The sequence below is a fragment of the Melopsittacus undulatus genome, chromosome 9 (genome assembly GCF_012275295.1).
Source record: "Melopsittacus undulatus isolate bMelUnd1 chromosome 9, bMelUnd1.mat.Z, whole genome shotgun sequence".
Classification (NCBI taxonomy): Eukaryota; Metazoa; Chordata; class Aves; order Psittaciformes; family Psittaculidae; genus Melopsittacus; species Melopsittacus undulatus.
Window position 1 is genome coordinate 15190157 of NC_047535.1, and position 12706 is coordinate 15202862.

Genomic DNA, 12706 nt, shown 5'->3' on the forward strand with positions numbered 1-12706 from the left:
GCACCCTTACAGTAAAGAATTTCTTCCTTATATCCAATCTAAACTTCCCCTGTTTAAGTTTTAACCCATTACCCCTTGTCCTATTACTACAGTCCCTAATGAATAGTCCCTCCCCAGCATCCCTGTAAGCCCCCTTCATCTACTGGAAGGCTACTTCAGTGAAGTACTCCAAACAGCCATGCAAGCCTTTGCGCAGGAAGCACTGAAGTGATTCTGTGGAAGATACGAGGGCAACAGAGGAGCACAACACCTACTCAGCCTGGTTCCCTCTGAAAAGTACCCTATAGCAAGGTAAAGTACAGGCACTGTCTTACAAGATGTTTTTTCTTCTAGCTCAATTGTTTATCAGAAATCAGAAGCATGATGTACTCCTTTGTCACAATGCACAACTGCTGTTCAGCGAAAATTCAAACACAGGGTGTAACCAAAAGCAGTATCAGTATACAATCTATGGAAGATTTATCAGAATAGATCAGCTGACAGCAGGTAAACAGACTACAAAGGTTTTATTAATGTAGAGCATAAATCTATTTATTATAATACCACAAAGCTATCATTAAAGCTTGAGGTGCTGAACAGATACATACATAATGTTTCTGCTACAGAACAAGACCAGAGAAGATGAACTAAAAGATTACGTGGTTTGTCAAAACTTACACTGGAGTCTGCGGCAACTCAACCCTCCTGCTTTAACCACAAATATCACTCAACCTCTCATACAGTCTTTATATATACAGAAACTCTTCTGCAACTTAAGGTAGTACTTTGAGCTTTTTCAGGCTAAGTGCAAAAGGAAGTAGCTGAGCTGAAAAACAAAGCTGATTCCCCCAAAGCCTCAAAGCAAATGTAAAGCCAAATCAAAATGGCCTCTCAACAGAAGCAAGGGTTACAAAAGCCTACAATCCAACAATGTTCTACAAACATCTCGCGTTTCCTAAGAAACAAAGATGTTCATTATAATTTAATATTTAAACTGTGGGCTTGTAAGGCCTCATACAGTGCACAACAGCAGATTATTGCTAAAGGGGGGAGTAGGATCTTTTAGGGAATGCTGAAGAAACCCCACACCTTATTTCACTATTTTCCAGAGGACATGTAAATCCATGGTGCATGACGGCTTGTGGACAGTAGTAAAGAAAACTGTCACAAGGAAAACACTGCTGCAAGGTGGCATTAACTTCTGCTGCCTTGCTGTATTCTAAATCCCTTGCATTTCTTGCCTGATCAAACTGCAGCTTAAAATTGTGGCCGGTAACTTAACACTTGCTGTAAAGAAAACTAACTTACTCTGGATACATTTAATAACAGAACTATAGCTATTTTCTCTCCTTTCCCTTTGGCACAGGACAGGTTCAAATGTGGAATACATCCTCATCATCTCAGGTTACTCTTCTTCTGGAGCAGATCCATGCTTGGAAGTTAATGAAGCTATCGACTTCAGGCACAAGTGGTATTTACAACATGCTTTGTTGCATAGATCTGCAATGCATTTCAAAGGCGTTAATGCTACTGTTAATTCAAACACTGAATTCCTGGGAAAAGGCCCTTGCCACTGAAAAGGGTCTGTCAGACCAGTCTGTCCAGGACTGCTGCTGATTTTTGCCTCCAAGAGGAGAACTTAATACAGCTCTCCAGATTTCCAATACTGACCACAGCCCTTACACAACATCTGGAAATTATTCAGACAGCTACTGCCAGTAACAGGTTTTATTATTATGTTGTTAAAGACTGCCACAGACCTAGTTAAGTTTGGAAGAAGGAATAGGTCTGTAAATGTACTTATTTTTCAGCCATGCTTTAAGTAGTCCTGCTCAGCTTTAACAGCCACCTACAATTACCTAATGAAGTGTTCCTGCTTTTGCTACTCTCACAGGACACCACATCTCAAGGCCAATCAGCAGAGCAAACTGTCCAGGCCAGCTCTGCTGAGAGGTAAATACGGTGTAGATACATACAGTACAATCCAACCCCACTTTAATGCCAAGCCTGCCCACACCCCCAGGTTTACTAGCACAATTACATTTATAAACGCTTATAAATAGGGAATGAATGCAAGTTCACTGAAAGCCTCTAAGCCAACTTATTCCTGAAAGATTAATACTTGCTCCCATATCCTAAAGATCATGTTAACAGTGATTTTAGTCTGATCTCACATACCAGTTTCACATGTACATACAATTGCAAGTTACCACTTTCCCCAAGATGGAGGAATAAAACTAAATAAATTATTAAATGTCAAGGTCCTTGTAGCAGTGGAAAAGTGATTTTAAGACTCATTTAAAATAAGACAACCTTTTCCTATTTTTCTTTTTAATGGGCAGGTTTTTTAAACCACCTCCCTTGCAACACTGAGGAGTCACCACTACTACTAGAAATACTACAAGCAATCTGTTTTGGATAACAGAAGTAATCAGCACAGGAAGTAGTTTATGCTTCAATAGCTTAAAATTTGCAAAGCCCACACACCTTAAAGGTAAACTGCTGAGAGATGACCTCCTGTACATGAAGCTGACATTCAAAACACGTTTATTTGTAATCCTCAATATTATCACAAATTAACAAAACACCTTTTTGCATACAGCAGTTCTACGATATGCTTTTAACAGTACAGAACAAATCCTCTATTTCAGGAAGGGTTCCTTGTATGGGTTAGCACAGTATTTTCTTCTCTACACACCTTCTATTTTTAGCACCTCTGCTACCTCCAAGGCCTGGTCTTTCCTGGCCTCCATTGCTGCTAAAATGGCAGCAAGCCAGTGAATGTATGCACTGCTCTGGGGAACACTTCAGCTTAGTGCTGGCTAACTCAGTAGGTTGTAGAACTCCATGCTATGTTTTAAAGTCCTCATTGGATTTGAAGAATTACAGACCAGGAAAAAATAAGAAAATCCAAGTTTCCTTCATTGTGCTAACACTATATATGAGTGAACTAACTCAAGTTTACTGTCTTGATAAAAGGCTTTTTATGTTCTTTAATTTCCACTGACTACAGAACACAAAATAATGGTTCCAAGCAATTTCATTTTCAGATGCCTATGCACTAGCCCCATAAATCTGTTTTGTCCATAGAACCACCATCACATACAACGACTAATAAAGTAAAAATTTTTAAGTCCTTGGCACTTATTTTTTACATCAGCCTGGGGGGGGACAGGGGACACACACACAGGACATGGATGGACAAACACAGGAACACACACACAAGCACAACCATGTCCCTTTAAGAGATAACAAGGAGGTTAATGGGTCACAAATCTGACCTGCAAATTGGGTCTGGGATTAAATGAATACAGGAAACATTAAGCAAATACATAAAGAAGGCAGTCTTTCTTCTTCTGTGCTAACCAGCTGTCTGTGCACTAGCACAGAGAAAACCAATTCACAAGAGTTCTCTTTCAGTAAAGGTATTTCTGAAAGCAGGTCTCTTACACATATCATTTTACCTCTTGCACACAGAAAAAAACACCACTAATGCAGCAGGAGAAAGTACCATAGGATAGCTTGAAGATAAAACAGATCTGTACTTCTTGTAAACGCTTTGTGCTTAATACTTTAGAACTAACTGAAAGGCTGATTACCTCCAAAAAGTGGAATTTGAGAGTCTCTTTCCCAGTGTTTAGGGTATCAAACATAATTCAGGCTGAAGATTTAGTATTGCATCTACTGTCTCAAAAGTAATCAAAGAATCAATAAGAGAGTTGTATTCCTAGAATAAATGAAAGATTAAAGTTCTCTCAACTTTGCCACTCTGAAGACCCAACAGGCAAATAAGAGGACACAGAAGAAAGACCAAAACGCTCTGGAAAGCAAATCCCTAGTTTCCCAATACTCAACAGTATCTCAAGCATGATTCTATTTTTCAAAACAATACCAAATTCATAAATAAATACCTTATCTCAGATTAAAAATATAGAAATTAACCGTGTCCCACCAGAACAGAAACATTTTCCTTTCAAAGCTATGTTGAAAGCTTGTCTTCAAAGAAAACATATACAACTAGCCTTACACACCTAGCCTTCCAGGCTGAAATACAGTTACAGCAGATGGCTTTATCTGGCTTTGGTTTATAACAGATTGCATGTGAACTAGAAACAAGATTCAATAAACCTCAGTAGCTTCAACAGTCATATAGTATTTCTTCCCCTTGGACTGACAAGAACAGCTAAGGCAAACCCCGGGCTGTGCTATCATGACTGCATGAAAGTTTATGACATGGCCAAAGAAAAATCTAAGGATTAAATTCCTTCTGCTTAGAAAATAGCCCAAATGGCCTGTTCACTGATACTACCATGCAAGCTAAGGAATATGGGCAATTAACAAGAGCATTCTACTTTACTCTGTGTGGTTAACAAAACTACAAATAAAAGCATAAAAGCCAGCACTACATCAAACTAGCTCCCTTGTTTTATCAGTAGAAGTAAAATTCAATTAAGTCTTAGGATAGTATTTACTTGATGTCCAAATTATTGAGGTTGCCCACAGTGCTACAATAAAATACTAACCTTTTAAAAGTTTACTCCAAAGAAACATCATTGCATAAACATACCATCTACTGGATTCCTATAGAAAATGAAGCAGCTATCAAGTAACATCACAAAATTCAATCTCCACAGTAGCAAGTCACTACCCAAATTCACCCAACTATTTGCTTTAACTGGCAAGCACTATTTGATAACAGCCCACACCATACTATCTGAAATAAAGGGGCAGAGGTTGGTCAGAATCCTTTCTGCTTCATCTTTACACATCCCAGCTCATTTCCACTGAACAACCTGGGTGCAATGACAAATCCAGATATCTTTTTCTGATGACCAGCTAGGGAAAAAAAAAATAATTTAAAAAAGACTAATTGTAAGCAAACATATACTGCTTTTGAAACCTGTTCACATTAGCACAGGAGAGTTATAATTTGCTAGTGAATTACATACAACAGGAATTCCCCAAGGCAAAGCTCTCTACATTTAGTTCCAGTTCATCCACAGATGACTAAACCTTCTACTTATATTACAGCAGAAAAGACATCACATGCTAAACTGCTTCTCATCTGCCCTACCACAGATATGCTGTGAAACACCAGTGGGCTTCCTAAATGTGTGCCTACTTTTCCTCACAAGCATAGTTTCTTTCAGTAACAGATCCTATAGTCCTTAGTTTGGATGTCATTTTGCAATGCCCACATCATGTTTCGGATAAGGCTGGCTGGGTACTCTGACCTGATAGTGTAACTCATCAAGCCTCAGCAAGTTGGGCATACTATCTGTCATAGTAAACGGAGATGCAATCAAGACTTCAAATAACCTGCTAATACTCCTCCACACATTATTACCTTCAGAGTGACTAGAAGATAGGTCATACTTCAAACAAAACAAAAAGCCACAGCACAGAACTCAGTTGTTAACAGCATTAGAAAGTGGAATTAGCTTCCCACAGTTGCTCCAATGCTGTTAACCTGTGCGTATACATCACTTCGAAAAATCTTATGTTTTCACATAGAAGCAGATAAAAATGCTGGTCATCTAAATAAAATGTAAATAGAAGCAAACCCCCCATACATCACAAAGCTACTCAAACCTTTCTTCTATGCTTAACATCCGTACAGCTGCACCTACCATCTGAGTAATTCTTGAGTTGCTCCAAACAAAATGTCTTCAAGTGAGACCACTTAACTGTAATTTTACTTGCAGGGGCTACAAATACTTTAAAGAAACATTCCTCATAAACCTAGTTTCCCAAACTTCAGCAAACAGATTTTTCCCTGATGAAGTACACAAAAGATACCCATCAGTGGAGCTATACACTCCGTAATTTTACAAGATCATAACACACTTTTTGCCAAGATTTGCCCTGTTCCAATCCTGCACTGCTACACCACACAAGTAATGACATACATTGGAAACCATGAAGCTAACAGGAAATGAGAAAGTAGCTGTCAACAGTTTTGCTATGGGATGAAGAGGACGGAAGATGATGAACGGCACAAAAGCATTGCTTCCAGTAGTCTTCCAGCCTTTGCTTTCCAAGGAACAAGGAAGATAAGGAGCCCAGTATTACCAGCCTAACTATTAAATCTCCCTAAACAGTGCTCATACCCCAAACCTAGGAAACTGCTAGAACAAACCACTTTTGTGATTCTGCTACTTAATCTTGCCAGAGATTTGATGCTGCTTCCAAAACAATCCATCACTTTCTTAAACTCATACAGGTTGCATTAAAACTCCAATAGAAAGAAGCCTTTCTTCTGGAGTGAGGACAGAAAACAATACTGGGGAAAAAAAAAAACCAAATAAAACACACACATACACACCTCAAGGTCACATCTCCTGGGCAGGAACTACAGAGTTACTTTCCAACATTCTGACAAATAAAGGACATATAAAAGGCTCACTCATTTGATGGAAGGTGTTAACTACAACAAAGTAGCAGGTTTTGCAATTAAATATGCCCCAAAGCAAACAGAAGCAACTCCAAACCACATAAATAGCATTTATTTCAAAAACTTTCTGATAAACCATTTGAAATGCAGGGGTTTAGCTGTAACCAGTGCTACAGTACACTTGCAAAAGCAGAGGGTTATTTCATAACCATTTTTAAACAACCAGGTCTGGAAATCAAGAAATGAAGTGCTCAAAAATGTGTGTAATACAATAAGCTTCACAGGAGTTTTCACCTTCAGGATGTAACAATGTTGTCAATTCACAGCATTTAAACCCTTACCAGTATGTACTGTAACTACTGCAATCCATACACACAGTATGTTGAACTTTCTCTTGTTTTTCTGTTTTCTTATGATGGGTCATAGGAATCTGCGCATCTTCATAATGCTTTTTTGCATGGCCATTCACATACCTAAAATAAATGAAAAACAAATTAAGTCTTGTACTTTTAAACAGTTACTTAACCAGCATTCATAGAAAGTAAGGAGAAAAAAGGCAGCCTAATAAACAAACAATATTTATACACGCATTAAAATACGCAATTCACCTGTGTGAAAACCCTGGTTTCATATTCTAGCTTTTTACCCCTTTATTCTCCCACGATGACAAAATTAATCTTTCCAGCTCGTTCACAGCAACCACAGCCTGGCATCCTTGTACCAAACCCTGAGATCTGGACCCTTAACAAACTGATACAACTTCACAATTGAGAAAATCATTAGCTCCCTTTTTCCATTGCTTTAACGTGGTCAGGTCTCCATACCGCTTTCCCATCTACCTTTCTTCTGGTTCTACTTTATTTTCCGCACAGCACCCATCATGCTAGAGATCCCTATAACAGTCTGCTGACCCCCGTATGAAAGCACATCTATTTTAAGCTTTCCCACTCTACAGCACAATTTAATATTATTCTATATTACATGAAGTTCAAGAATTTGAAAGGTCACATTAACTGAAAAAGAAATCTAAAATCCTACAACTCTTCTGCTAACACAGTGAGCACTGTCACGCTCAAAAATTGAGATCCAGAAAATTAAGCATCTTTAATAAAAAAAGTGTAATTAAGAGATGCAATAACCCCAAGAATCAGCTGAAAATCACTGACACATAGGAGTGCGTGGCCATACCTCAGGCAATTACCTTCTACCCCTTTTCTTTCTTGTTGAACTCAGTAATATTAATGGACAGGAACTCTGTACATGCTCCATACAAAGATCTTTGTATTCTACACTTGTTCTCACATGTAGGTGTAAAAAGCTCTGCTAACGCAGCTGTGCTGATTAAGGCACTGAAGCCACAGGGCTACCAACACTGCTGTGCTGGCAGAACCCCACAGCCACTATGTCATAACCCAGATGAGACAGTTGCACTGCAGGAGTTGGTTTTCTGCCTACCAGTGCAAATGCCAAGTTTAGAAAGCTATGCTCCCACCAGAAATGCTCTGCTGATGTAACATAATCAATAAGGCTCCCAAATAACTCTAACCTGGAGGTTGTACTTCAAGTGAAGACCTAAAAAGCCCTATTCCTCTTCCTTTGATCTCAAACATTATCTGAACAGAAGAATATTCCATATGATTTCATGATCAAAAGGGGTCCCATTATAAAGTGTATTACATTCATGTCATTCCCTTATTTTCCATTATAAGGATGAGAGAAGCTTGAAAGGTCAAAACAAATGGCACAAATAACTGACTAAAGTCTAACTGGACAGCAGAATGGTTGTATGCAGTCAGTGATGTTGCTTCTTTTTTAGTTATTAACAAGTAAAATATTCCAAACTATTCACTTCACACATCACATACCATGAAGCAGTACCTCCTCTCTTACGTCTCACTGCGTACACATTTAGAAAATAAATTAAAAGAGAAAATCATGGTCTGTGCTAAAAAATGAAAAAAAAGAGGGGAAGTTGTGATCAAGAAAAGGGGGAGCTGTGATGAAAGAAACAAAACTTAGAGTTTATTATCTCCTTTAAAAGACTTCTCTAAACTTAATGCTGCTTTTCTAGACTAACAGCACACCAACACAGATGCCACCCGACAGAGGAAAAGTTCAGATCTCAGGTTCTGTCTGAACATCAACATTAGCTGCATTCTCATCTCAATGTGCATCTCAAACAGGTACATAGCAGCCAATTTTCTACAATTATCCTGACATATAAATAACAGAACTGACTGTATCAGTTCTCTACAAATTCTTCCGTTGTACTTCAACTAATACAGACAAAATGCAAGAGTACTCTGAAGGAACTTGGACAGTAGCTACTCCTTTTATGGTATGGCAGTAACTTTCTGCCAAAACTACACTGCAGTACATTTAAGGCATTTTCTGTCTAAGCTGGATAGTTGTTTTTCCAAAAATAAGATGTGCCAACCCTGTGTCTGTGGGCTTCCAAGAATTCTCACTGGTTTTATCTTATTACAATAGAAACATCTTTTACAGAATGGAGCTAGACAATAATGCACTGCAGCAGCAGCTCTCCAGGCGCTTTTTGAGCTGAGCAATCACATTCACCATCCAATTTTCTTCTGGGGCAAAAATCACGTTGATTATCACCACTGGACTCTCATAAGGTAACAAAGAAGTGTGATTAGTATAAACATAACTTTACATGAGATCATAAAATGTTTATTTCAGGGAACTGTATGGTATTCAGGAACATTCTGAATTAAGGCCCTCAGAGTCAAACAACAAAAGAAAAAGATAAAGGTCTGGTTAAAAGATCTGCACACTAACACTTCGTACCCACCTTCCACAGTGGACACTGGAACATGTCAGACAGACCCACGGGCTTTTATTTGACCGGCACACTGTAAAAGATTAAAAACAGAGTGTCAAATGAATTGGCTCCAATACTACAGTTGTATAATGCATGCTGAGTGCTATCAATAGCTTTGCTGACTCCACCTTAGCAGCACAGTTATATAAAATAGTCAGTCATGTTCATTACCCTCTATTAGGGACTAAACTAACAGACTGCAGAGCTATTGACAGGAAAGCACATGAGCCTTCTCCTGGCTCAGGAGAGTTGCAGGCAATGCATTTTACCTGTTACTTTCCATGAAAAAAACATTGTTTTGTTTGCATTGCATCCACAAGAGCTGTGCTTGAGTTTGAAATACAACACAAATAACAGAAGCTCAAGTAGCAAAACCACTGGTAAAGTTCAAAAACCACTCTTTTAGGTTTTAATAAGGCCACAGCACTTCTTTTCATGAAACCTGTTCTACAAGAAGGCATTTGAAAGAGGCATTGCTAGAAAGCCTGGCAACCTGATGAGATGCACACAGAATAAATTACTGTGCAATGCATGCTAATACACATCATTTATACAATACTTATTCCTACGTTGCAGTGCTGGTAAAGGCTTTATTGAAAAAGATTTTGCCCTTTCCGTCATGCACAAGAAGCTGAAAGGCTATAATGCTAACATAGTCCTGTGCTTCACAATCCACTCAAGACATCAGAAGATGCTATCTATGGTTTTTAACTATCTTCTAAGACTAGAAAACTTCAATATGGTTGTTTTGAATCTAAAGGGCTTAAAGTAAAAAAAACCCCAACAGATAATAGAAAATGATGACAACACCATCCCAAGCTAGAGTCCAGCTCCTACCCCAACCTGGCAGCAAAGTCCACAAATTCAGATTAGAAACAAAATCTCAATATAACCCATGTAGGCCAAACACAGTAAAATAGGCAAGCAGAGCAAAATTCCCATTAATCAAGAAAAAAATATACGCATCTTCATGAACAATCACAATTTTGGAACTACAGCTAAATTGATATTGAAACCTCAAATTTTAAGAGGAATTCCAATTTGGGTGATGTCATTGAAGGAGGGATGCTGAGATAGACAATGCTTAGATTTGAATAAAGTAAAACTGTTAACTATCCATTAACACAGATTATACAGAAATAGTATTGCACTTTCAAATACCTCACTGATATGATGAGAAAAGACAAATTAAATACTAAGTGCACTTCTGCAACGGCAGAAAACCATAAAAAGATTACTTCCATTATCCAAAAATACAAAGAGTATGACACCACCTATTTTTAATAGACGCTACAACTGCTTCTTGGAGCAGTTAAGAGTTAAAACCTCAGAACCATGAGGGTCTGTGAGGCCAGTGGGAAGAAGGGACTAAGAGAAGAGACTGGCTTAGCTGCTTGAAAGAGCTAATACACTTCACCATTAGATTTTGCCTTTTTTAAAAACATAAGACAGAAAATCAGAACTAGCTAACACTGCTTCTGGAGGAATTGGGTTTTGGATTTGAATTCGTTATTACATACAGTTGTTGTACTCCAATTCACAGGCCCAATCCAAGGAATGTTTTAAGCTAAGAATTTTGCTATGCTCACTGAAAAATAAAGCACATTCTACAGAAATATTATTTGAGGCAATTACTTGAAACTCTTTACTAAAGACTCCAGAATTGTTTTCTTTAACTGTCACAATTATTATTTTACTTGAGAAGCACATTTTCTCACATGTCTCAGTTTTCTGGGTTTGGTTTTCCAAAACCAAACGTTCCTATTTGTAAAGTTGATGGGTTCCCAGTGCTGTGACCATAATCTTGCGACAGATCGGAGGGCCGCTAGGTAGAGCTGTTTTGGCTTCCATTTCAAGTTAGAAAAGTGGAAGAAATTTGTCTAATTTGTCCAAAATGTTATCAAGAAAACCTACATTTGTCACTGGCAAACAGAAGAGCAAGGGAAGACCCTAAACAGCCCATGTTTCACATATGGTGGCTATACAGACCACCCATCTATCCTGATACAATTTTACTTTCCTGCATTACGAAAAAACTAACAAAAAGGAAACAGAAACCAGAATCGTTCATGCACTTAAATACAGATTAAGTGCTGCATGAACAAACCACTACTCTACACTTTCCTTGCCAGGAACACAAAATGGTCTTTCTAGCATTAAAACCCCAGCAGAAATCTCCGACTTTGAAATAATGTTTTTGTTTTCACTATGTTATCATCTGTGGGCAGAAATGGTTCACAAGCAGGAGGTCAAAGCATCACAATGCAGACTCTCACTTTCCACCACGTACCAAGCTATTACTTGGTACTTGGTAATTTCACATTCGGGCATTTTAAATACCTGCACTGCTTGCTTGTGGAGTGTGAAATGATACTCAAGTAGTGCTCATTCTGCAGAGGTCTGCATAAAGCAACAAACAATTCCACCAACTCTGCACAATGCCAAAAAAATAGCATCCACTAAAATTTTCCATCTTTCCTCTCAGGGAGTAGGAAAAGATGGCTCATTTGTTTGCTTTAACTTTTAGGAAAAACGTTGCTCCAATTGCATCACATTAGCAATGTGTAGTTTATCTTCTGCACAAACATCTCCTCCCACAAAGAACTCAAATAACATGGAAGTGACTCCCACTAAACACACTTAAACACAGAAGCCAATATTAAATTTCTGACCTGCAGTTGCTCTGTTCCAAGAGATTACACAACTGATTTTTTTTAAAGGTTGCCGAAGATTGCTTTCTGTATTTCTTTGAGGTTGGCTCAGTAGATACTCACATCAAAGCTTAGCTCTCTAGGTATTCCTCAATTCAGGTCTTGAAGCAGTTATTGTCTGTTCCTTACTATTAATACATTAAATTAGGCCAGGACCTTCAGGCATTACTCAGGACTTTAACAAGGACAGGCACCATGGAACGCACAGCCAAAATGCAGTCACTGCCCTGAACTGCTTATAATCTAAATTAAAGGTAGACAGTTTGGCTTCACCTGTGAAGAAAGCGCACGTTAGTCCTTTCAGATGTGGTACTGACATGAAAGTACTAGGCTTAAAAGTAGACCAGAAACAAGACACAGATCCATACCAAATCCCTTCTCAATTCAAAGCACATTATACAGCACTGGAACCTGGCCCTTCAAAGAGATTTGGGTGTTCAGGACTTTCAGGTCAGACAGTTCACACTGAATCGTGAGAAAAAACTCTCAAACCCATCTATAAAGGTACCTATGCCATCCCTCAATAATTGGCATTCTAACTGGGATTTGGGGGGTTTGGGTTTGTTTTTTTTGTTAGCGTTACTATAAAAAGAGAAGTGTGGCACTACATTAGCACCCCCTACTCTGGAATAAGGTTATGTTCAACAAAATTCTTATCCACATTTAAAAATAATTCTAATCTGTTTGTTACACCTTTTTAGTGGTATACAGGCTGAGAAACACTGGCTGCTTTCTCAGCTTGAAGCATGTACTGCAACAGTTACCAACTGGCACATTTTG

General features: G+C 38.4%; 1 protein-coding gene across 5 annotated transcripts in view; it reads right to left on the reverse strand.

The window, feature by feature from the left end:
- Window positions 1-12706, reverse strand: part of USP3 (ubiquitin specific peptidase 3) — a 52840-nt gene that overhangs the window by 19660 nt on the left and 20474 nt on the right. For all 5 annotated transcript variants that reach the window (XM_031046027.2, XM_034065867.1, XM_031046028.2 and 2 more), the window contains exons 2-3: window positions 9186-9246; window positions 6715-6846 (exon numbers count right to left, since the gene is read on the reverse strand). In XM_031046027.2, coding sequence (XP_030901887.1) covers window positions 6715-6797 — 83 coding nt within the window. In that variant the 5' untranslated portion in view covers window positions 6798-6846; window positions 9186-9246. The remainder of the gene's footprint in view (window positions 1-6714; window positions 6847-9185; window positions 9247-12706) is intronic.